This window comes from Saimiri boliviensis, chromosome 8 (genome assembly GCF_048565385.1).
Source record: "Saimiri boliviensis isolate mSaiBol1 chromosome 8, mSaiBol1.pri, whole genome shotgun sequence".
Lineage (NCBI taxonomy): Eukaryota > Metazoa > Chordata > Mammalia > Primates > Cebidae > Saimiri > Saimiri boliviensis.
The window spans coordinates 29,085,138-29,112,525 of record NC_133456.1 but is presented as its reverse complement, the minus strand read 5'-3'; the positions used below and the strand labels follow the sequence as shown (position 1 = coordinate 29,112,525).

Sequence of the window (27,388 nt, the reverse complement as noted above, 5' to 3'; positions counted from 1 at the left end):
AACCACTAGATTGTGTACTTTAAATGTGTGTGTTGTATGTCATGTGAATTATATCTCAGTGAAGTTGTTTACAAAATTGCCAATAGATGGCAAAAGAATATGAATAAGGCAATTATGAAAGACACATGAATGGCCAATACACATATGGAAGATGCTCCTTCAGTATTATTAATAATTAAAAGAACTATAAATTAGAACAGTTCATTAACTTCTTATTGCTTCTCAGATTGACAAAAAAAAAAAAAACAGTTTGAGAACACTGAAAAAAAGAAAAGAAAAATGGAACCTGTTAACAATATTGTGTTTAAAAATTAGAAATCTTTAAAGTTCTAACTGAATTAAACAGAATTATCTGTGGTTAATTGTCTTATAGGACTGTTGTCCTTTTTGCTAAGAATACAGCCCTAGAATTAAAATTATCCGACTGAAAGGAGCTATAAAAATCACTAAATTCAATTCCTTTCTTGGCCTAGAAAGATTAAGGAATTTGCTCAAATTGCAAGATAATTAATGGCACAGACAGGTCTATGTTCCAAATTTCCTGACTTTTCTGCTAGTGCTATGCTTTCCTGCAAAATTGGACACAGTTACCAAAAGCTGGAACTTTCAGGTGCCAGAATTATAGAGGGAAAGATTGGGATGCTAGAAACTTCCCTTCTATGATGGGGCCAAATTAAGATTGTTTTTGGTATTCATTTTACTTCTGATTGTCTAATACTCTACATTAGCTAGTTTTGTGTTTAAATTCTATTCTCTGTCTGTGTTTTATTTTTGGATGCCTCTTGTTCAAATTTCCCATACAGTCTATAATTTGAGGCTCTCTTACACAGTGCATGAAACTATCCTATCATGAATTAAACAACCCTCCTATCCTGTTATTTCTTACCAATTTTTTTTTCTGAGTGCCATACTTATTAGACAATCATCCTAGACCTGTTTCACAATCTCTTTTATAGTAAGATACTGTTGGTTTTTAATGTTTTCTCCATAGGGCAACATTTGTTTACCTCCTCAATCTTTTTATCTGTGTAGTGTGCTATAGTACCAGCATATACATCTTTGTTAGTATAACCTCTTACCAATTATTTGCTGAATTTTCTGTCTTTACATATTCATGTTCTTTTTTTTTTTTTTTTTTTACTAGACTGAGCAATCTTGGCTAGAAACTATATTTTGCTTATCTTTATATACCTCAGACTCAGTTGATACTTAGTAAATATTTGTTAGGTAAATAAATACCTGAGAGGCCGGGCATGGTGGGTCACACCTGTAATTCCAGCACTTTGGGAGGCTGAGGCAGGAGGATGGCTTGAACATCGCTTGAGCTCAGGAGTTCGAGACCAGCCTGGACAACATGGTGAGACCCTATCTCTACAAAAAAATTTAAAAATTAGCCCGGCATGGTGGCATGCATCTGTGGTCCCAGGTGCTTGGGAGGCTGAGGCAGGAGGATCACTTGAGCCCAGGAGATCAAGTCTGCAGTAAGCCATGTTTGTGCCACTGCATTCCAGCCTGGGTGACAGAGCGAGACCCTGTTTCAAAAAACAAATAAATACTTGAAGTACTCAACTTTTTGTGTTGCCTGATTAACATTTTACCAATTTTTTCTTTCAGAATTTGGAGTTGTCTGCTTAATATTTTCTGCAACACTAGCTTATTTCCCACCCCGACCTCCTCTTCCTCCCAGTGTTGCTGCAGCTAGCCAGCGCCTGAGTTATCGGAGGAGCTTTTGTAGATTATTAAGGTAAATATACTGAGAGTCGTTGAATGGGTTTGACTGACACCTTCAAGGTAACTTCACATTTTAAAAAATTAAGATAGTAATTTTTCAGCAACCTGTTAATTAGTTTGTAAATAATTGATAAAATACTCATTGAGTGTTTTAGATTTCCTATCAGAAATCTTGAAAAATCACCAAAACCAGAAACCTCTATAATTTTTGCCTTCTCTCCATATCACCTGTGCTATTATTTGCTTAATATTTTAAAAATCAAATCTTTTATTTTTCTTAAATAATTTTTATAAAGAATCCTGTATCATACAATAGTGTCTGTGAAATCATAGTTTCTGTGTGTTATACATTTCCTAATATGTACGTTATTTTTATTACATATTTGTTAAAGCATATTAAAATAAGCAGGTTCTAATCAATACAAAGTGAATAAAATAAATAATGTTACTCACATATCACCTGAAATCATTATATGTACCAGCAGTGGGATCATACTTTAAGAAACCTAGTATATTATTTAATTTTATTGGAATAACTTAAGTGTAGTTAGATTAAATTCTACTTTTGAAGGCTTAATTGCTCAGTACTGAATTTAATTCTTGGGTAATATAAAACATCACTGTTGATTATGGTTTGCAATTGGATCACTAGACTTTGTCATTTGAAAATTTTTTTACAGTTAGTTGTGATGAGTTTTTATTGATTATCAACAACTCTGTCTAAATTGGTTCTTTCTTTTCTTGGATTCTTCTCCCCAGATGGTAAGTTTCTTGTGGTCAAGAAGTAATATCTACGTCTTTATATCTGCTGTAGTTATACTGTCCAGTAGGAATAAAATGCAAGCTACATAAGTAATCTTACATTTTCTGGTAGTCTTCAATGAATTTTTAAAAATCGAAATCATATCAAGTATATTCTCAGACCAGAGTGGAATAAAACTAGAAATCAACTCCAAAAGGAACCCTCAAAACTGCACAAACACATGGAAATTAATCAGTCTACTCCTGAAGGAGTTTGGGTTAACAATGAAATCAAGATGGAACAGAATAGAGAATTCAGAAATAAGGCCAAATACATCACATGTAATAATGCTTTATTTTAGACTTTTGTTTCAGCATTTATGTTACATATTTATGGGTAGGTCACAAAGTAAAAATAAATTTCTTTGGGGTATAGTAAAAAGTCTTTGAAAATCATTTCTCTGCAGCATGTCACGTAGTACTTTGCCTTTTACATCATAGATTTAAAAAATGTTAGGTTGAATTGTGATTAGTGGCACACATTTGTACGATGACAGTTTAAAACGATCTGTATTTTAAAACAATGCCACTTAAGTAAATTTTTTTCTATGCAAACCTAGCTGCAGATGTTAGATATAGCAATAGATAAAGGTAGAGAGGTAGATTGGGATCATATTATGACATACTAATAATTTTGGACTATTCTGTAGGAAATGATGAGTCACTGAAGGATTTTAAGCCAAGGAGTTATGTATAAGATTGTTCTGACAAGGAAAACAGTTAACTTACAATTGTCCCTCCGACCACTTAGACTTGTGTTTACTTCTAAGTACCATAGAGTCAAACTCTTCATTCTGTTTAAACCATAAAGTATAAGATCTTCCTTCTCTACAAAAAGCTGTTTTCACCAGTACCTAACATTTGTTTGTCTTTTCTCTTATTGTTTACTCTGCATGATTGTCAGCTTCTACCCTTGGGATCTCTGGGGGAGTTCTGTGGGCCTGCCATGCTCCATTCCTTTAGTCTACCAGTGTCATTTCCCCTAGTCTCTCATTGAATTCCCGAAATCATTGCCTCCTGGATTAATCAGAGTATTTGCTAGGACATGAACACATTTATTCATCTATTTTTTTATTCATAATTTATATTTCCTTCTCCCGTTTCTCTCCCCCAACCTGGGCTGCCTTTCAAATGTCTGTATCTTTTTGTCTCTGTACTTTTGCAGTATGTGTACTGCTTTGTATGCATCTATGTTTAATTCATCTAAACTATGGCATATTGTGGATGTCATTCTGTTTGACTTTTTTCACTAGCACTACATTTTTTTTTTCATCTTGGAATGTTACAATAATATACAAAGGTAGCATAGCATAATCCCTATAACTCAGTATCAACAATTGTCAGTCAGTTTACAACCAGTCTTGTTTCATCTTTGTACCACCCACTTCCCACCTTCCTGCATCATAAAACAAATCCCAGATGACAACTTCATTTCATCCAGAAATATTTCAACATGTACAGTATGTGTGAAAAATAGACTCTTTTTAACATAAATTTAATGCCATTATCTTAACTAAAAACTTTTAAATAATAATTTGCTAATATCAAATCAGTGTTTAAATTTTCAGTTATCTCATAAATATTGAACAGTTTCTTTGAACATGATCCACATTAGGTCCACACATTGCAATTAGTCCAAGTGCCTTAGAATCTATAGGTTTGCTTTTCATGGCTCTTTTTTCCTTATAATTTAATTGTTGAAGTGCCAGCATTTTTATTCCCAACTTCTGGATTTTCCTGATTGCCTCATTGTGTAGTTTGACATGTTCCTGTCTCCTTTGTGTTCTCTGTAAATTGTTAAGCAGAAGTATGCTCTGATTCAGGTTTTATTTTTGCTTTTGTTTTTTCTTTTTACAAAGACTACTTCATAACTGCCTCCTTTCATCAGGAAGCATATTATATCTGGACAGCTCTCGTTTTGTGATGTTAGCACTCTGCTTTCAAGATGCATCCCTGCTGCTGTGTATACACCTAGTTCTTTGTACTCCATGGTATTAATCTATCACATTTCATCTGCTTATTCTCATTGTGTACCCAGATTGCCTCCAATTTATTGTTACCACATTGTTACTGCACTGACATCCTCATGCACGTCACCATAGACCTGAAAATTTCTTTGGAAAATAGACAACATGATTGCTAGGTCATAAGATAGTCTAAGCTTAATTTGTCAAGTATTGCCAAATTGCAGTGACATGATCATAGCACACAGTAACCACCTGCCTAAGCCTCTCAATTAGCTGGAATTGCAGGTGCACACCACTATACCTGGCTAATTTTTAAGTATTTTTGTAGAGATGAGGTCTCACTATTTTGCCCATGCTGATCTCAAACTCCTGGCTTCAAGTGATTCTCCTACCTCTGTCTCCCAAAGTGCTGAGATTATAGGCATGAGCCACCATGGCTGACCAGAGCTTTTTTTAAAACGACCTAAACATTTGGTGAAACAATATTTGTTATCTGTATAATAAGCCCTGACAATTGTAACAATATGATTGGCTCACATCCATAATCCCAGCACTTTGAGAACCCAAAGTGGGTGGATCACCTGAGGTCAGGAGTTCAAGACCAGCCTGGCCAACGTGGCAAAACCCCGTCTCTACTAAAAATACAAAAATTAGCCAGGTATGCTGGCAAGGCGCCTGTAATCCCAGCTAGTTGGGAGGCTGAGGCAGTAGAATCACTTGAACCTGGGAGGTGGAGGTTGCAGTGAGCCAAGATCACACCATCGCACTCCAGCCTGGGTGATAAGAGTGGAACTCCATCTAAAAAATAAAAAATAAAAAATCCAAGAAGCTTGAATTTATTAACCGACAGATTTTTTTCTTTTATAAAGCTTGCCACTTTGAGCTTCTTGAAGAATAACTATATGTGTGTGTATATATATACACATTGTATGTGTGTGTGTGTGTGTGTGTATATATATATATTTTTTAACTTACAGGCTCAGGATGCACATGCAGATTTGTTACATGGGTAAATTGCATGTCGTGAGGGTTTGGTGTACAGGTTATTTTGTCACCCAGATAATAAGCATAGTATCTAATAGGTAGTTTTTCTATCCCCACCCTCCTCCTACCCTGCACCCTCAAGTAGGCCCCAGTGTCTGTTGTTCCCTTCTTTGTGTCCATATGTACTTGATGTTCAGCTCCCACTTCTAAGTGAGAATATGTGGTATTTGCTTTTCTGTTCCTGTGTTAGTTTTCTTAGGATAATGGCCTCCTGCTCCCTCCATGTTGCTGCAGAGGTTGTTATCTTGCCCTTTTTTATGTCTGCGGAGTTGTCCATGGTGTATTTGTATGACATTTTTTTTATCCAGTCTACCATTGATGGGCATTTAGGTTGATTCCATGTCTTTGCTATTGTGAACAGTGCTACAGTGAATACACATGTGCGTCTGTCTTTATAGTAGAATGATTTATATTCATTTGGGCATATACCCAATAATGGGATTGCTGGGTCAAATGGTAATTCTGTTTTAAGTTCTTTCAGAAATTGCCAAACTGCCTTCCGCAGTGGCTGAACTAATTTATACTTCCACCAGCAGTGTACACATGTTCCCTTTTCTCTGCAACCTTACCAGCATGTTATTTTTGGGGGTTTTTAATAATGGCCATTCTGCAGATATTTTCTATTTCTGATCTGATGTTCCAGTTTCCAAATAACATACATTTTTCATGACTAAGAGTTTATTCTAGATTTTTAATTTGTTATAATGTTTCCTTTTATTTCTCATTCACAGCAATTTTAGATTTTTGATGATTGCTTTAGCATATGCCATACCACTTGGTGTATTTGCTGGCTGGTCTGGAGTTCTGGACTTAATTTTAACACCAGCACATGTCAGCCAAGTAAGTATTTTGTTTCCTTTTATGTTATAGGTATTTTCATTCATTTAATTTATAAATACTGGTTACATGTTCTTGGTTTTAGCTTCAAGGACTGGGTAAAACATTGTCCTATACCATTGTTGCAAAAGCAAGATCTTTATAGAATAGGTAAAAAATAATGTTGATTTTTCAATAGTTGTGAATTTCACATTTCTCTGGGCATTATTAATGATACTACTGGCTTTTTAAAAAAGGAAGGAAATATTAGTTTTGTTGACTCCATTCTTTATCCTTACTTCATACTTCATAAAGAATATTAAGATCCCATCACCAAATATAGAGCTGTTCCTTCATCTAGTTTCCTACTTTCTCTTTGGGCTCCAAATAAGGGTATTTTATTTATTTAAAAATAATCATTTCACTTATATGCTTGATGCCATCCATTTCTTCTCTTTGCTTCCAGATAGCATGGTAGAAATGGAGAGAGAGAAATTTGGAGAGGAAAACAGAAGAAAACACACTGATAATGATATTCTGTTGTATGAGTGAAAAAACAATTTGTCCATTTTGTTTTTGATGAACATTTGGATTATTAACCATTTTTGACAGTCACAAACAATGCTGTATTAACACTCTCATACATGTCTCTTTATGCACGTCTATACACATTTCTGCTGGATACATATCTAGGAATGGAATTGCTGGTTATAGTATATACTACTTTGGCAGGTGACGCGAAAGTTCTCCAAGTGGTGATATCCATTTATAATCCTACCAGCAATACATGAAATTTCTCATCATCCCACATCATTTGCCACTTATATGATAATTAGTCTTTTTCACTTTAGACATGCTGATGGCTGTGCAGTCATATGCCATCATAGTGACTTCTGTGGTGGTCAGTGTGAATTGGGTATTTGAATATCCTTTATTTGTGACATACCAATTTGCATCTCTTGCCCACTTTTGGGCTGCCTTTTTCTTACTGATATGTAAAGAAGAGAGCTGTGCAGAAGGGGGGCTTCCCAGAGGACTCTGTGGAGACTCCATTAATCTTTGGCTGAGAAATGGGCTGCACATAAAAAGGGCAAAGCTACTAGAGGCTTAACAGAGAGATTGGTATGGATTGAAAGCAGAACAAAGACAGAAGAGGTCAAGCACTGTCTTGGTGTTCTGGCCCAACCATAATGGTAACACCTCATTCACACTTTCTAACCAGAATAACCAAATTCTAGAATCAAGGACCATGCCTGAGATAGAGGAAGGGCTACTCCAGTTTAGGCCAATCATAAACAAAGACAAAAACCTGAAGAGGAGACAGTTTGGAGATCTACCCTTATAAAGCACAAAATGAGGTCTCTACAAGTTCAAGGTGATCAAGCAATAATTGAACTGCCCTCTAAAACAAAAGTAGACCATTTTAGAAAAGATAAAAAGAATCCAGAATCTCTTTATTGTGTCTTCCACAACATATAGTATACAATTAAAAGAAAATACGTTAGATGTGTAAAGGAACCGGAAAGTGTGACCCCTATTTGGCCAGGCATGGTGGCTCACGCCTGTAATCCCAACACTTTGGGAGGCCAAGGAGGGCAGATCATTCATAGGCTTAGGAGTTTGAGACCAGCCTGGCCAATGTGGTAAAACCCATCTCTACTAAAAATACAAAAATTAGGCGGGCGTGGTGGTATGTGCCTGTAGTCCCAGCTACTTGGGAGGCTGAGGCAGAAGAATCGCTTGAACCTGGGAGGTGGAGGTTGCAGTGAGCTGAGATGACACCATAGCACTCTGGCCTGGGTAACAGAGTGAGACTCTATCTCAAAAAATAAATAAATAAAATTTAAAAAGCAATCATTAGAAACCAACTCTTAAATACTCTAGATGTTGGATTTAGCAGACTGAGGCTGTAATGCAGAAAAGAGAAAAATAAATCTTTGTTCCAAGTTCATAAATATGTTTTCTTGTACAACTGTGTTATCCTGTATGGTAGCTACTAGACACATTCAAATCAAATTTCAAACTTAATTTGAAATTTAAAACAACTGAAATGAAATAAAAACTAAAAAATCAATTTTTTAGTTGCAGTAGCACTTTCCAAATGCGGGATAGCCACATGAGACCTAGTAGCTACCATGTTGCATGGTGTAGATAGAGAACATTTCTGTCATCAAAGAAAGTTCTATTGGACAGTGCTGTTCTAGAGCTTTGTTATCTTACCTGTCACATTAAACCTAGAATTGGTTTTGTGCTTGTTATAAGATAGGGGTTAGGTTTCTTTTTCCCCACAGATATTAGTTAATCTAGTATCAGCGTTAATCTAGTTCAGTTTTTTTTCTTCACTGCTCTCTGTTCATCTTTGTTGTAAGCAAGTCCCCTTATATACACAGGTGTATTTCTAGACTTTATTCCTTTAGCCTATTTGTCCCTGCACCAATACCAAATTGTGTTATTTATATTAGTGTCACAAATAAGTACTAGTTTTGATATTTAGTAAAGCAAATATCCCCCTTTATTGGGATTTCTATTAGAGTTTTTATATCTACAGATCATTTTCAAGATTAATTCCTTTATAATGTTGAGTTTTCCAAACTATGATCATTATATTTCTCCTCATTTACTTAGGTCCCAATGTCTTTGAATGATGCTTTATAATTTTCAGCAAAGATACCTTCTATAAGTTTGTTAGCTTTATTGTCAGGTATATGATACTTTTTGAAGCTATTGTAATTAGTAGCTTTTAAAATTTTTTTTTCTTATTTTTAAAATTGATATATAATAGTTATACATATTTTGGAGGATATATCATATTTCGATATCTGTATACAGTATGTAATGATCAAATCGTTAAGAGGGCTATCCACCACCTCAAATATTTATTTTTCCTTTGTGTTGGGAACCTTACGACTCTTCTCTTCTAGTTATTTTGAAATATACAATAAATTATTGTGAACTATAATTTCCCTCCTGTACTGTCAAGTACTAGAACTCACTCTTTCTATCTAACTGTATTTTTGTACTCCTTAACCAGCCGCTTCTTGTCATCCTCCTGCCCTTCTTCATCAGCAGCTGGTAACTATCATTCTACTTTCTGCTTTCCTGAAATCCACCTTTTTAGTTCCCACATATGAGTGAGAACATGTAATATTTGTCCTTCTGTGCCTGGCTTATTTCACTTAACATAATGATTTCACTTAACATACGTGTGGCTGCAAGTAACAGGATTTCATTCTTTTTTTGTGACTGAATAATATCCCATTGTGTATATATCTGGTGTTTTCTTGATGCATTCATCTGCTGATGACACTTAGGTTGTTTCCAAACCTTGGCTATTATGAATAGTGCTGCAGTAAACATGGGAGTGCAGATTTCTTTTTGATATACTGATTTCCTTTCTGTTGGGTGTATACCCAGAAATGGGATTGCTGCATCATATGGTACTTCTATTTTTAGTTTCCTAGGGAAACTCCATGCTGTTTTCCATAGTGGCTGTACTTCTTTAATTCCCACCGGCAGTGTCCAAGTACTCCCCTTTCTCTTTTTCCTTGTCAGCATTTGTTACTTGTGTCTTTTTGGTGATAGCTAGCCTAACTGGGTTGAGATGGTATCTCATTGTGATTTCTTTGTGCATTTCCCTGATTATTAGTGAAGTTGAACATTTCTTTTTGTATATTTTTTGGCCATTTTATGTCTTCTTTTAAGAAATGTCTATTCAGGACTTTTGCTCATTTTTAAATTGGATTGGTTTTTTTGCTGTTGATTGTTAGAGACCCTTATAGATAGTGGTTAGTCATCCTTTGTTAGATGTATAGGTTGTGAATATTTCTCCCATTCTGTAAGTTGTCTCTTCCCTCTATTGTTTTCTTTGCTGTTCAGAAGCCTTTTAGCTTTATGTAATCTCATTTGTCTAGTTTTGCTTTTGTTGCTTGTGCTTTTGAGGCTGGACTCAAAAATTCTTTGTGCAGACCAGTATTCTGTAGTGTTCCCCTAATGTTTTCTTTTAACAGTTTCATAGTTTCAACTCTTACATTTAACCCTTTTCCCTTTTATAAATTAAAAAAAAAAAAGTACAGCTCACTGCCAGCACTCATTTAATTTTATATAAACATGCTCTTTGATGCTGAAGCAAATCTGACTGATTTTCAATGGAAAATAAAATATAAAAACTGTTCTTGGAGTTATTTCTAAACAGAACTAACATCAGAATCATCTGAATCATCAGAATCATCTGTTTCAGAAAAATAGAATTCATCAAACGAATTTCTAGCCAACAACTGTTTGAGAACGATGTTAACATCACACATAGGAATGCTACTTTTTCTAGGATTTGGCATTTTCAGCAATTGAGAATCACTATATTTTGTAAACGGAAATACCACTACTAAAAACAGAATGCTATAAATGGAATGATGTCTTTTTTCTCCAAAGTTGATACACCAAGAGTGATGTGAAAATAGATATAAAAGCAAGATAGTTAATGGCAAAGATATCTTGGGGTAAATGCTGCAGCTGCAAAAGTGCCTCTGGTGAATATTCTCAGGGCAAATGGGAAAAGGATTAAATCTTTAATCCATTTTGAGTTGATTTTTTTTTTTTTTTTTTTTTTTTTTTTTTGAGACAGTGTCTTGCTCTGTTGCCCTGGCTGGAGTATAGTGACAGAATCATGGCTCACTGCAGCCTCAGCTTCTTGGGTTTAAACGATCCTCCCACCTCAGCCATCTGAGTAGCTGAGAATACAGATGCACGCCACCATACCCAGCTAATTTTTTCGAATTTTATAGAAACAAGTCTCTGTGTTGCGCAGGCTGGTCTGGAACTCCTGAGCTCAAACAGTTCTTGCACTTTGGCCTCCCAAAATGTGGGCCATACTTGGCCATCTTTGTGTTTTAATTGGAGTATTTAGTCCATTTATATTTAATATAATTATAGACAATTTGGGGTTTGGACCTACTATCTTACTATTTATTAGTCTTTATTTTGTTCAGCCCTGTCTATTCTTTCTGTCTTCTTTCTTACCTTCTGGATTAAGTATTTTTTGTTACTTTAATTTGCCTCTCCATTAGTTTGGCAGTAATAGACTCTTTTGCTATGTAATGATTACCCTAAACAGTACAGAATGCACACTTGATTTAGCAACACCTATTATAAATTAGAATTGTACCATTTCTAGGATAATCTAAGGTTTTTAGAATTCTTTAACTTCATTTAACCCTGTCCCATCTTTTGTACTATTATTGTCATATATTTTAACTGCACAGGACATTATTGTTTACACAGTTTATATTTATTGACTCATATTTATCTTCATATTCACTCATTTTGTTCTTTATACCTTATTTATCTATATAGTAGTCTTCCAATCCATAATCATTTTTCTTCTATTTAAAGAACACCCATTAGTGTTTTTGTTTGTTTATTGTGCAGATCTGCAAGGACAAATTCTCTAGTTGGGGCTTTGCTTTTTTATTTTACTGTTTGTTTTGCTCTAAAAAGTCTTCATTTTATCTTTATTTTTGAAGTTTTTCTGTTGTTGGGCATAGAATCATTAGTTGACAGTCATTTTCTTTTGGTTCTTTGAAAAAAATAATTTCCTTTTCTTCTGGCTTCCATTATTTCAATTGAAAAGTCAGCTCTCAAATGTAAAAGCTGGCTGCTTTTAAGATTTTCTGCTTATTATTGGTTTCAGCAGTTTTGCTTTAATATATAACTAGGTGGCATTCTTTCTCTAAATATATTCTACTTGAAGTTTATAGAAGATATTAATTGTTGTCTTGTTAGCTTGATGTGTCTCATTCATTTCTGAAAATTTCTAGTCAGTGTCTTTTCAAAACTTGTGCTCTGTTTTCTCTAATTTCTTTTGGGTATTCTAACGATGTATACATTATACCTTTACACTGTATTCTCTATGTCTCCTTACTGTGTTTTTGGAATTTCCCATTATTTTGCCTTTCTTTTTTTCTCCCACCTACTTTTTTTGTTATGACATATCCTTTTTCCTTTCTATGCTCCAGACTAGATATTTTATCTAGCTTTTCTTTCAACTCACTATTTCAGTTTTCAACTCTGTCAGATATGCTGTTAAATTCATCTATGAGTTATTTTAAGTTTTATAAAATTTGTCTTTGGTTCCTTTTATTTATTTATTTATTTATTTGAGATGGAATTTTGTTCTGTTGCCCAGGTTTGAGTGCAGCAGTGTGATCTGAACTTACGTAACCTCTGCCTCCCAGGTTCAAGCAATTCTCCTGCCTCAGCCTCCGCAGTAGCTGAGACTACAGGTGTGTGCTGCCACACCCAACTCGTTTTTGTGTTAGTAGAACGGGGTTTTGCCATGTTGGTCAGGCTGGTCTCAAACTCCTGATCTTAGGTGATCCACCTGCCTCAGCCTCCCAAAGTGCTGGGATTACAGGCATGAGCCACCATGCCTGGACTGTCTTTGGTTCTTTTTTATAGTAGACATATTTTAGTAGAAATGCTTGATCTTATTTTTTTCTCTATTAAAAATAGTTATTTTACGTTTATATCTCATAATTCCATTATCTTGGTCCCTTGTAGGTCTATTTATATGTTTGATACTTGGTAATTTTAAAAAATCTCTTTATGCATTCAGTTATTTTTGACTCAGTGCTAGACATAGTACATAAAAAGCTGTGGAGATAATTTAAGTATCAAGATGATGTTTTCCTTCAGAGGGTATTTATGTTTTTTTCTGGCAGGATTCTGGGAATCACCTTGAACTAGTTTCAGATCTTGAGATCACTTAAAGCTGGGCTTTAGTCCCTCAGGAGGCTGTTCCATTTCTAGCTCCTCCTACTCTTAGGTATAGGCCTTCAGAGTGCCCACTTAAAACCTGGGGTTTTTACAAGGCCACTCCACAGCAGGCCCTAAACTCATATTTTTTTCTCCTAGGTCAGTTAGGCTGTCAATAACTTCTCAGTCCTTTAGCCACCTTACCTGAAATTAGCAGATAGCCCTAAAGGAAAATTGCCTCCAAATACCATGCCCATCTCTTCAGATTATCTTTCCATCCTAGATCATGGTTTCAGAATTCTAAATTATTTTCTTGGCTGTCTGATGGCTTCAGATAAAATTTCCCCCAGATTTTCTAGTTCTCAACCAGAATACTAATCTAAATTACCTAGTGTATGTGTCTTAGTCTGTTCAGACTTCCACACCAAAATACTTTAGACTTCCACAACAAAATATTTTAGACTGAGTAATTTATAAATCCTAGAAATTTATTTCTTGCAGTTCTGGAGGCTAGAAAGTCCAAGATCCTGGTGCCAACTAATTTTTATCTGGTGAGTGCTTACTCTCTGCCTCCATGTGGCAAAGGGGCAAGGCAGCTGCCTTCAACTTCTTATATAAGGGCACTAATCCCTTAATTACCTTCTAAAGGCCCCACCTCTTAATATGATCACATTAGGGCTTAAGTTCCAACATATGAATTTCAGGGGGACACCAACATTCAGACCATAGCAGCACCTTTACTGTAAGAAGAAAGACTTTCTTTAGTTTTCTGACCTGTTTTTCTGGATAGCAGGTATTCCATCTATTCTCAGTTCTGTTAAGGAAAATTGTAGCACCCATTTAAATAATATTGATTTCAGCTGGGCATGGTGGTTCACGCCTGTTATCCCAGCACTTTGGGAGTGTGAGGTAGGTGGATCACTTGAGCTGAGGAATTCAAGACCAGCCTCGGCAACCTGGCGAAACCCTATCTCCACCAAAAATACCAAAAATTAGCTGGGTATGGTAGCACACACCTGTAATCCCAGCTATTTGGGAGTCTGAGGTGGGAGGATCACTTCAGCCCAGGAGGCGGAGGCTGCATTGAGCCAAGATTGCACTACTGCACTCCCAACTAGGTGACAGAGTAAGGCCCCATCGCGCACACACACACAAAATGATGCTGATTTGGCAGATCTTTGCTTCTTGTTGTAAACCCTAAGAAGTCCTTCCAAGTAGCTTTCGCTGTACAAACACTGAGAGATACAGAGACCCTGAATCATATCAGTTATTAAATAAAGTAGAATTTAAAATTAAATGAAAGCAATTTTTTTAAATGTTTAAATTAAGTTTTGAGTAGAATTTTATTAACCAAAGCAAATGTCATGAACAAAGGAAGCAGAAAAGCACAAAATGTTCTGAAAGTACCAGCATCAGTACAGCCAGATGTGGAGCGGTCCTTAACCTAGAGCATGACCCAACTCACCTAGAAGATAGAAGGAAATGTTTGTGGGAGTCTAGTGGGCCTTGAATTATAAATACCAAATGCGCTGCAATGAAAGGAGTAGTCCTGCAGAACACAGAATCCTCTTGCCTCAAATGCCAATAGTATGAAAAACTATAGAAATAATTTAAGCTTCAGGATGTTATCTTTCTCCTGAGAGCATTCATGTTTGCTTCTGGCAGCAAACACCAGTAGAGCAAAAGACTCATAAAGTTACTGTATTGCTTAGAGTAGGCTAAGCTGCTGGAAGAAGCAGACCTCCAAAATTCTGAGACTTAAGAAAAGATTGTCATTCACTTTGCAATCTGGGACAGCGTGCAATCTAGGACAGTTGATCACAGTTTGGACAGCTCCTTTCCTCACACTGATTTAAGAGACCTAGGCTGCTTCCATTTGTATCTTTTCTGTTTCCTAGGAACTTGTCATTATGCTTTCTCTCCCTTCCTGCCAGCTGTAATCTGGATGTGGCAGCTGGGCAGCTGGGCAGCCACATCCAGATTTCAGCTGGCAGGAAGGGAGAGAAAGCATGGAGGAGGCATACATCTTCTTCAGGTTCTAACCTGGAGGTGGCACTCTTCACTTACGCTCACTTCCATTAATGAGAACTGACACATGATCACCCATTCCAGCTAGGAACTGGGACATGTAATTTAGCTAAGTACCCAGCTAGAAGAAGAAGTCATTTGGTAGACAGCTGGCAATCCTTGTCACAAGTGTAATGAAAAGTATGACTCGAAAAACAATAAAAGGCAAAAGTTAATTTGGACAATGCTCAAGTGGCAGGTCAAGTTTGGACTTTGTCCTGTAACCACAAAGAAAACCAGTAACTATTTCCAAGCAGGGACACAGAATGATTGGGATAATTATTTTGGCAATAGTGAGCAAAACAGATTGTGAAGACCATTTAAGAAGCTCTTTCGGGGGTCAAGAAGTAAGAAGATAATAAAATCAAGCATGATGGTGATGGGTAGGAAAAAGAAGGGACAAGATGTACCAGTATTATTAGAGACTTGAAATTTCATTCATAACAACCAACATGTATTGAGCACTTTACATTTATTAATTTATCTAACCCTCAGAAAACTTTATTATCCCCATTCCACTAATGCGGGAACTAAGACCTAGAGTATGAGTTGGGACAGAAGCCAAGTCATAATAAAAGTTAGATACAGGAGTGATGAGGAAACATAGGCAGCATTTATAGATTGCTGTGAAAAAGTGTGGCCACACAAGCAGGAAAGAGACAAGATAGATGGAGAAGCCTCATCAGTTAGTAAAATAATAACTAATGTTTGTTGAGCACTTCCTATGTGCTGGCCACTGATCTGAGTACTATATACAAATCATCTCATTTAATCCATTTTATAGGTAAACAGACATAGTTTGCCCAGAGTCACACAGTAAATGGCAGGGCTGGAAATGTTTTCTCAAGAGAGGAACAAGCTATATATGTTTGAAACCCAGCCCGACTTCTCTTTCTCTGTCTACTCTCTTGCTCAGTCCCACATTTCCCCCTGCCTTCCACCTCATGATACATTTTTAGTTGTTGCCCCACGTTTTAGCATCTAATTACTACCTAGCAGTTTCCTATGTTGGTTCTATTTAAACTTTTTGAGTGACTATCTTCCATCCCTTTATTTTCTTAAGAGTTCCCGGTCCAATATTAGGCATGTAGTGCATACTTGGAAAGTATTTGTTTGATGATATTCATTATTTTGTTGACTTCAATATTCCAATAAAAAGTTAATCAAAGACATATTTTCTTAGATGTTTGTATTCTTTAGTTACGCATTTATCCATTTGGTTGGATTGATTATAGAGGACTTTTTTTTCATTTTATATTGCAATATGATCATCTTGATTAAATGTGTCTGCTGCTTTCTTAACAGGTAGATGCTGGCTGGATTGGATTTTGGTCCATTGTTGGAGGCTGTGTTGTTGGAATAGCTATGGCAAGGTGAGAATATTTTGTTAAACTTATGAGTGGACAGAGGTGGGAGGGGAAAAAAAAACCCTAAAGACAAACAGGCTCCCCTAAATAAACATTACAATTCAGGGAAAAGTAAAACAAGCAAAGAAAGCTCAGAAAGGTTACTTGTTCAGACTACAAGAAAATTCACATGCGTTATATAGAATTTACTGCTGTAGGCCGGGCTCGGTGGCTCACGCCTATAATCCTAGCACTTTGGGAGACTGAGGTGGGTGGATCCCCTGAGGTCAGGAGTTCAAGACCAGCCTAGCCAACACGGCAAAACTCTGTCTCTACTAAAAATACAAAATTAGCTGGGCGTGGTGATGAGCACCTGTAGTCCCAGCTACTCTGGAGGCTGAGGCAGGAGAATTGCTTGAACCCGGGAGGCACAGGCTGCAGTGAACCATGATCATACCATTGCTTTCCAGTCTGGGTGACAGAATGAGACTCTCTTTCAAAAAAAAAAAAAAAAAAAAGAATTTGCTACTACAAGAAAGTTCCTCAGGAGTAGTCTCTTCCTCAAGTGTTTTTGGAGACTGGAAATGTATTTCCAGTGTAATTAAGCTGTCTCTCTCCATGTTATTAGAGACCAACATCTACAAATGGAGCCCAAAAAAGGTAATGTAATAATTAATAGCCATGGAGACCATCATTTACAAAAGAAATCATTTGTAAAAGCATCTCTAGAACTTTCCGTGAACAGACAGTGTCCTGATTAACAGTTATTATTTATTTATGGTCTTTTTTAGCAGGTGTCTTCCTCTGGTTATCCCTTTTTGATGAAAAATGTCTGTGAAGACTTTCAGTTTCATCACACTCTCTTTGATCATAACCTATTACAATAACACATTGTTAGAATGAGTCAGAAGAAGGAAAAAGGTCCCATTTATTCTAAAAAAAAGGAAGAGAATGAAAATGTTACTCTTTTAGGCAACTTCCTATAAAACTATTCTTGGTGTTTCCATACAGATAATATTCATTCACTTCCCAAATTGTTTTACTCTGCTTAATCAAAAACAAAATTAGGCAATCAACTTTACCATGAAGAGGAGAATCTAATTACATATTTGGGAAGATCAAATAAGATCCATATAGCATGTCAGTATCTAAGTACTTGAACATAATTGATCCAGGATAATTTTATACCTAGACCTTATGGTTTGCATAGTGTTTCTGGGGTATTGAAAGAATAAATTGACACTGTAATTTCTGAATCACTTTATTTGAAGTTTTAAGTTAGGAAAATATAAGAAAACTAAAAGCTAAAGAAGGAGAATGGGAAAATAGTATTTGTTGGAAATCACTGATACTTAAAATATATTTGTCTTATTTTGACAAGAATCATACCTCATTTTTCAGTTAAATCTCCAAGCCAATTATAATGAGTTATCATTGATCACATCCTATTCTGAGCACCAAATTGGTCAAAGAGGGAACCATTGTGTATCAAAAATGATGTCTCACATACTCCTTTCTCATTATTTTCCTTCTATACCACTTAATTTTAATGATTTATCAATAGATAGATAGATTGATTGATCTAGAGGGAAAAGTTAGAATGATAATGTTTTTGCTTTTAATTTGTTGAAATGGAAGTTCTAAAAAATACTACCCTTATTTTGGGATTTGAAATCGATTTTAGTTATTTCCTAGCCCTAAAATAAACTTTAAAATTACTTTCATGACGCCGTTTTATGGGATTCCCTAGAACAGAGCTTCCTTGTAGACATGAGTGCTTTGGGTGACATTTTGTAATTATGTTCTTAAAGACCACTGTTAAAGGTACTTCTTGGTTCTAATAATCCACTTCGATGGTATCAGCTTATTCGAAAGCCTATTTGCAGACCACTGGGTCTCCAAAAATAGCAGACTGCAGTTGTTGATTTATTCTTGCATGATCAGTTTCTGTGAAACTTTCTTGCAATTCAACTCTGATTTGTACCAAAAAACTGTTTATACCTTGTCATCTCTGTATCTGACAAATAAGTTTATGCAGCATATCAAAATGTAAATCGGAAAACTGGTAAGCATGAGATTAAAACAGTCTTTTGGGTTTTCTTGACGGACATTCTGTAAAGCTGTAGAAACTTTTTCAGCATACGTAGGAATTTTCTGCTTGAGGACAAATTTAAGTCACTGGGCAAAAGTGCATTCATTTTTCCCACCAAAAGATGGCATCAGCTCTCATAGGAAGTCATTTTATTCTAGACAACACAAACATGATTAACCGTATCATGTCAAATAAGGACAAAACAGAAGATAGTATTCAGAGTTTTAAGGACAGTCATATAATTACAATAGAAATTAAAATCAACTTTAGAAAATTCAAAGTGGAGAGAATATAGTAAATGTTGTATTTGAGATGGGATCAGCTATTCTATAACAGAAACAATTCTGAAGGACAGAATAAACTGTGTGCAGGCACAGCCAGAGGATTGTGCCTGTGCAATCAACAGTTAATCCACAGGTGAGGAAAAGCAGCTGGCAAGTGGAAAATTTTTTTGGCATAACTAAATGATAAGCATCTCTACCAGATGCCCTTTAGTTTCCTGAAAACACAAACATGATGAAAATTTAAAATGCTATAAAAGTCCCAAGCTTAGAAAAATAATATTCACTATTCCAGATGCTGTGTGTTTTGTTCTCAGGAAGTTTACAGTCTGGTAGGACAGGACAAAAAAATAAATGCAAAAACTAGACAATTTCCAATAGAGAAAGTGGAGATGGGATGGGGAAAGACTTCTTCATTGAGCACAGAGGACCTTGTTGAACTGAGACGTGAATGACCTAAGGGGTAAACAGGAGTAAGACATGTGAAGATCCTAGTGGTACCAGCATTCCAGGCAGATGGAACAAGTACGGAAGCTACATATTGCTGCATGAGAAACAGAAGCATGGCCATCCAACTGGAGAACAGTAGGAAAAGAGAGAGCAGGGACAGGCAGCAGGTCACATAGGATCTCAAAGGCTCTGGTGTAGGCATCTGTGTTTGTTCTGTAAGTGAGTTTGAATTTTGAGAGAGATCTTTGCAAGTTTATGTCAACAAGTTAGCCTAATTTTCAAAACTGGGATAATATATGTTCATTATAGAATGTTGGGAAGGTATAGAAAAATATAAAGAAAATGACAGTGGCATTTAAAAACTCAGAATCTGCCAGGCATGGTGGCTCATGTCTGTAATACCAGCACTTGGGAGACTGAGGTGGGAGGATTGCCTGAGCCTGGGAGGTTGAGGCTGCAGTGAGCCATGATCACATCACTGTACTCCAGCTGAGAAATGGTGAGATCCTGTGTCCCCCCACCCCACAAAAAAAGTAAACACTCAGAATATGTCCTATAAGTTATAGATCCTGAAAAAAGATACTATATTTTGTGTTTTATAAGAGAGAAAAAATGATCACAAAGTAATATAAGATTTGTTACAAAAAAAACCACAAAAACCTGTCTTTTAAAAGGATACGTGGACAATTCCTCAAGCAATTGTTAATGAAAGTGTGTCATTTTTTTAAATAGTATTTTTAAATCCACTAGAATTAATATAACTTTTTTTTTTTTTTAGGTTTGCAGATTTTATCAGAGGTATGCTGAAACTAATTCTTCTCCTCCTGTTTTCTGGAGCTACACTGTCATCCACGTGGTTCACCCTGACCTGTTTGAACAGCATCACACACCTACCTTTAACCACAGGTGAACATAGGCTATTTTTGAACTTTGAATAAATATTTTCAGTTCACAGAAGTGTACATAACTCTCACAGTAAGACTTCTTGCTTTCTGTAAGTAGTTGTTAAATATACAAAGAAGTTCTCTTGTCCAGTCATCAAACCATCATCTTATCTAAAGAGTCCAAGAAATAACTAAAAGTATTTTAATTGGTATTTTTCATATGGAAAAGAAGTATAATATTTAGCCTTAACACATAGAGCATGGAAATGCTTATATTTGTTTAAAATTACTATCAGAGCATAATACAAAGATTTTTATATTGGTTATAGTCACTATATCACTGTTAAGCAATAATAAAAATTAAGAAAGGCAAAAAACTATGGTATACTTCAGTAAAATTCTTTGAACTAGCCCCTATAGGTACATTTTACATTTAGTAAAATGAACATTAATACAAAGCAAAACTTACTGGAAATACCTGTTGAAAGTATATTACAGCCAGCTTACCTCGCTTATCTAATGGACCTGAAACATTTTTAGTTGCTGTTGTTTTTGTTGTCATTATTAATATCATCCATTCAGAGTCTATATTAGTTTTCTATCGCTGCTGTAAAAGTTATGCAAATTTAGCAACTTAAAACAACAGAAATTTATTATCTTACATTTCTGTAGGCTAGAAGTTCAACACAAGTCTCCCTGGGCTAAAATCAAAATGTGAACACTCAGGGAAGAATCTTTTTCCTTGCCTTTTCCAACTTCTAGATGTCACCCACATTCCTTGTTTATGGCTCTGTCCTCCACCTTCAGAGCCAGCAACAATGGGTCAAGCCCTTTTCACATTGCATTATCTGTGCCTTTCTTCCATACTTACATCTGCTTCTGAACCCTTCCCTTCTGCCTCCCTCTTCCTCCTCTTCTACTTCCACTTTTAAGGATGCTTATGATTATATTGGGCCCAAAAAGGTAATGGAATAGTCTCTCAATTTTAAGGCCAGCTGGATAGCAACCTTAGTTCCATTTCAACCTTAATCCCCTTTGTCTTGTAAAGTAACATTTTCACAAATTCCAGAGATTATTCTGAATATCTTTATGGTAGGCAGATCCTACTCTGCCTACCATAGGATCTTTTTAAAATTACTATGACAGATTATCATTGGCTTATAAACCAGAGACTCTGTTATTGCTTCTTTCTTTCTTCCAGCAAAATACTAAGATGCATATTTTCCATTATTTGCAAGTAATACTCAGCAAGCTTTTGCATTATGTATTTAATTATAGGATTATTTGTTATAAAGGTAGATTGTAAGATTGTAACAATAATTTATAACAAGCATTTGTATGAGTAGAAGTAAATAACAGTCTGAAAGTGACTCCATGGGGCCCTATTGCCCAGTGGTATGTATGTTCCATGGGAATCTTTGAGAAGGCAGGTTTTTCTGGTTTACATTATATGTAAGAAATACTGCATATCCCAGTTTGGATCTCTGTACTCTGTAATAAAAGAACCAGCAGTTTACACATCAGAGGCATCAAATCTTTCAAGGATAGCCATTTATTTGGGATTTCTTAACCACTTTTACAGTGATAATAGGACAAAGGGATAAGGTTGCCCTGTACTCAAAATTACCAATCTTTGCACCAATGCCAGCCACCCTGGAGTACCTCAGTAAACTCACAGAGCAGCACAGGGATATTCAACATCTGTCAGCTGCTCAACATCTGGTTGAACCTCTAGTTCAGGGAAGTTCCCCATTTCAGCATTCTTTTTGATGATATCATATCTTTGCAAAGTAATTTTTTTGGCAGTTGCTGTGATTAAAAAAAAAAAGAAGTACCACATAAAAATTAGTGTGGAACACAAAATGAGGGTGGGGTTGTCCAATCTGATTCCAAATATTTTTAAAGTCCTTGCAGTGTACATGAGTGCACATATCTCATCAGTAAGTAATTGTGGTTCTTTATGAATGAAATAAAAATGTATGTCTTTCAGCTTATGGATAGTAGTTTTTAAATGGCTACTAAATTGTTAGGGCATATAACACATGTTATTAGTTTGAATCAAATGATCTGATTAATGAGATTGTTAGCTATTTCTTTGGCCTTGGAACACCATGAAGAAATTACTGAGACACTAGGAGTGCTAAGAACAAAGAAGGTTTGGAAAGCCCTGCTCTGCACCATTTTGCCAACAGTCCCTCTTCTCTGTACACATTGCTTTGCCTGGAAAACCCAGTTGTCCAGAGTCATAATTAGATACAGAGTAAAATACTCTGCACTGTTGTACCCACTGGCATCCTATATTGGGTTTCAAACAATTTTTGCAAGTATTCTGAGCCAGAATTTTTAAAAAATTTTATTCTGGTATAACTTCATAATTTAGCAGTTGTATAACATTCTGGTGGAACAGTCTTAGTTTACAACTCTTCTTATTCATGGCACTACATTCGGAGTTTTTTTGTGTGTGATACTGTATGTTGAGTTAGCATCTGTGAGATTTTACAGGAACATGGTCATGGGTGCATATGGAACAGATTTCTTTCCTTGAATTAAGGGTAGAATTTTTATTATAAGATAGTACATTCCATTAGATTTTATGTATTTTCTATTTAATATGATGAAATTAACCGCATTATCTCTGGGTGGAGGATTAAGAATGAATTTAATTTTTTCATCTCTTTTTGTTTGAATTTGTACAATAAGCATGTTTTAATTTTATAATCAGGGAAAATGTGTTTGAAAATTATACATCTTCTAAATCTTAAAATTGATGTGATTGACCCTAGTCAAGACCATATTTTACCAGTCTGGTATTGAAAACAATTATGTTGGACAGAAGGGAAAGCAGAATTCTAAATTAAGTCAAGGCCAGTATTGAAAGATTGAGTTGATGTGGCCATCTTAACAACCACAGAATTTATAAGTTCTGCTGTTTTCAATTGCAGGTAAGTTTTTGAATGTCACTTAGATACTCCTGAAAGATATATTTTTACCTTATACGCACACTTGGGTAAGGACTAGATTTGTCCACATTCCCTCTCTGAATTATAGTATACTGGTTAATAGTTACTTGAGTATATGTCTTACCTCCCCTACCAGTCTGAAAATCTGGAGCATGGATTTGTGCCAACTCCCACTCTGGAACCTAGCACAGGCCCTGAATGAATGAATGAATGAATGAATGAAGTATATGTTATCTCCATTCGAGCCTCAGTAAACATTACTTGTGGCCAATGGCAGTCGGCACTTGTGGTCACTCTTATTCAGCACTAACTGTAGGAGGCAGAAGGGCACATTTTACATGGAACAGTAGAACACTGAATAAATCTGTTACAGATACTCTTATGAGCCTTGTAAAATTCTGACCTAATTCCTTTTAAGCAAAAAAGGTTTCATGATAGGAAACTTACTACAAAATCTAATTATAGACAAATCTATACCTTTAGGCTTGTATTTAAAGTCCATAATGGCAAATTCATGTTTCTTTTTCACTGGTCATTCCTATTTTTATCAGGAAAATATCTAGCCTTTTTCCTCTTTCCTAGCAAACTTAGAATTTCTATTATGGCTTTTTATGTATCAGAAGAATCTATATGAACCATATTTGTAAATATATGCATTAATTTAAACTGTTTAATAAATGGAAAGCTAGTTTTCTTTTTTTTTTTTTTTTTTTGGGACAGAGTCTCACTCTATCACCCAGACTGGAGTGCAGTGGCACAGTCTCAGCTCACTGCAACCTCCGTCTCCCAGGTTCAAGTGATTCTCATGCGTCAGCCTCCCAAGTAGATGGGATTACAGGCATGAGCCCAACACCTGGCCTCATTAAAACTTTCTGGGCTGGGTGTAGTGGCTCATGCCTGTAATCCCAGCATTTTGGGAGGCTGAGGCAGGCGGATCACAAGGTTAAGAGATCAAGACCATCCTGGCCAACATGGTGAAACTCCATCTCTGCTAAAAACACAAAAATTGGCTGGGCTTGGTGGTGCGTGCCTGTAGTCCCAGCTACTCAGGAAGCTGGGGCAGGAGAATCCTTTGAACTCGGAAGGCAGAAGTTGCAGCGAGCCGAGATTGCGTCACTATACTCCAGCCTGGTGACAGAGCGATACTCCATCTCAAAAAAAAAAAAGAAAAAAAACAAACTTTCTCTTGCAATCTTTCTGTAGTTCACTCGTCGTTATATTATTGTTACTATCTCTACAGAAAAAAACTGGGTAATTCCAGTCTATTCCAGAGCATACTGTTTTGATACATGTACTTTCTTACATACATCCTCTTGGAGGCTTTTCCTTAGGGAAACTCAGAATAGTTAAAATTGCATTATGTCTTAATTAATTGAAGTACTTAGAATAGGGCAAATGGCCTCATGACTAGATAACACCAATTTCAAAATCTTGAAGTTTGTGCAATAAACCAAATTGTGAAAACACATTATTCACCTTATCCGAGAACTAGATGTCTAGCAGCCCTGTTAGCCACAACTCACCGAGTCATTTTGTACTGACCAGATGAATGCTTTGAAAATGGCATTTTGAAAAATGTTAGCACTTTGTTGAGTTTAATGAAACAGTATAATTTGACTGTTTGACAGAAGTTGCCTTGGGAGAGATTTTTATCTAATTTCATCCTAAGTCACTAGAATGCTGTGACAGCGATATCAGAAACATGCTGGGTGGAGGGGAAAGGAAGGACAACTAGCTAGACAGAAGCCCCTAGGGAGTGATAGCTGACCACAAGGTGACATCAAGTGTTATTTAAAGAAAGGAAACATACCCAATTGTATTAAAAGGCATGCAACAGCTGGGTACAGTGTGGCTTATGCCTATAATCCCAGCACTTTGGGAGGCCAAGGCAGGAGGATCACTTGAGGCCAGCCTGAGCAACATAGTGAGACCATGTCCCTACCGTTTAAAAAAAAAAAAAAATTACCAGGTGTCATGGCATGTGTCTGTAATCCCAGCTATTCAGGGGGCTGAGGTGGGAGGATCACTGGAGCCAGGAGTTTGAGGCTTCAGTGAGCCATGACCACTGCTGTCCAACCTGGATGACAGAGTGAGATCCTATCTCTTAAAAAAAAAAAAAAAAACCAGCATGTAACATAGAGAGTAATTCTCTTACTATATTTTCATGTATTTTCCCTTCATTCTTAACTACTCTCTTCAGTTTTATGGACTAAAAATGACAAGGTCTTGTGCTCATGACAGACTGCTCAAGAAAGAAAAAGTAAAATATGGATTAAAAGAGAATGGATTTGTGAAAAATCTTGATGTAAGAAGCATTAGAAGCTGAGGAAGATCATATATTTACCCATGAAGATTTTCAAGAGGAGAAATAAGTCGTCTAGCAGATTCTGTGTTTCTTGCAGTTAGAGGGCTTGACTAGGTATCAGTGAGTGTTCCATGATTTAATAATACATTATAGCAAGATTTGCCTCATTGTCTTTTGGAATCGCAGTTGCATATACTGTGCGTTTTAATCAGCAGTAGATTATGAAGGCCACAGCAGTCATTTTTTCTAAGGAAGAAATGTGATTCGAGGAAAGAGGTACAGCTCAGTGATACAGAAATGCATGTGTGTACACACATACATGTATTGTTCTATGCATTCTTCACACTCAAAATCTATGAAAAACCTATGTAGTTAACAAACACTGTGAATGTTTCTTCTGACTGCTTATTGTTTCTCTTTATATGTGCCTTCATTTCCAAAAAGAGTGTTTTCACTTATTCAAGTTTAATTTGGATTGTGAAATATTTGTAATAAAGGTCTAATCTAATAATTTCCAGTTTTAACTTTCCTAACTGTATCATAAAATAAAAGTTTAGTCAGTATGCACAGTAATAAAATTTGTCCAGTAAAGTGTATTAATGTTATAAGCCTACCCATTAGGGAAATTTCCTGATTCTACTCCTTAAGATAATTTATAATAAAAATCTGTTGTGTTATTTTATAATGCTACTTATTTCTTGATAAAACTTTAAACAAATCTATTATTCTTTTCCACCAAGAAGCATCTACAGGTTTTTTGGTTTTTTGTTCTGAAACAGTCTGACTTTGTTGTCCAAGCTGAAGTGCCTTGGTGAATCTCGGCTCACTGCACCCTCAACATCCCAGGCTGAAGCTATCCTCCCACCTCAGCCTCCCAAGTCACTGACTATGGGCGTGTGCAACCATACCCAGCTAATTTTTTTTGTTTGTTTTTGTAGAGATGGGGTTTCACCATGTTGTCCAGGCTGGTCTCAAACTCCTGAGCTCAAGTGATTCACCCACCTTGGCCTCCCAAAATGCTGGGATTATAGATGTGAGCCCCATGCCTGGCAAGATTTTTGGTTTTTGTGGTTTTTTATTTTTTATTTTTGAGATGGAATCTTGCTCTGTTGTCCAGGCTGGAGTGCAATGGCATGATCTCTGCTCACTGCAATCTCTGCCTCCCGGGTTCAAGCGATTCTCCTGCCTCAGCCTCCCAAGTAGCTGGGATTACTGGTATGAGCCACTGTGCCCGGCCAAGATTTTTGTTTTTAATATCCTGTTTAAGTTCTCCTTCCTACATGTATTTAAATTTGTTATTGATCTACTTAACTGAACTCTAGGCATCATCTAATATAATTTATCATTCAGCAAGTGAATCTCTTTTATCACATCTCAGGTATATGTTCATCTCTTTACAACTTGAATATCTCCCACAAGAAAAGACATTACCTGTTTCATTGTTAGCTCTGGGCCCTAGAACATTCAAATCCTCCCAGTGAGTTATAACTGGTGTGGAGCAAGACAGCTCACAGAGAGTAAGTCAACTCCCTTTCTCTTCCACTGACAGCCCTCAAAACATTTGAAGACAGCTGTCATGTCTGACCTTGACTTTTAATCTAACCATGCCCCCCAGTTATTAGAGCCATTCCTCAGCAGATGTGGATTCCATACCACTGACCTGTGAGATCACTCTCTTCTAAACCTACCATAGCTTGCTAGGGTCCTTAAAACATTTTGTTAGAATTTAGCATGCTTTTCCTGCTATACTCAGCACCAAGGCTGTTGCTTCTCATGGTTAGAAGTTCTTTTTTTTTTTTTTTGAGATAGAGAGAGGAATATAATTATCATCTTAATACTGTGCATATTAATGGTTGCTGGAGCAGTAGGTGTCCATCATATTCCTTAGAGTACG

The 27,388-nt window shown here is 36.2% G+C and overlaps 1 protein-coding gene across 1 annotated transcript in view; it reads left to right on the top strand.

Moving 5' to 3' along the window:
- The window catches only part of SLC49A4 (solute carrier family 49 member 4), an 82,620-nt gene that overhangs the window by 29,229 nt on the left and 26,003 nt on the right, over positions 1–27,388 (top strand). Inside the window, exons 4-7 of the mRNA XM_003941659.4 lie at positions 1,615–1,744; positions 6,275–6,383; positions 16,482–16,549; positions 20,124–20,251. Coding sequence (XP_003941708.1) covers positions 1,615–1,744; positions 6,275–6,383; positions 16,482–16,549; positions 20,124–20,251 — 435 coding nt within the window. The remainder of the gene's footprint in view (positions 1–1,614; positions 1,745–6,274; positions 6,384–16,481; positions 16,550–20,123; positions 20,252–27,388) is intronic.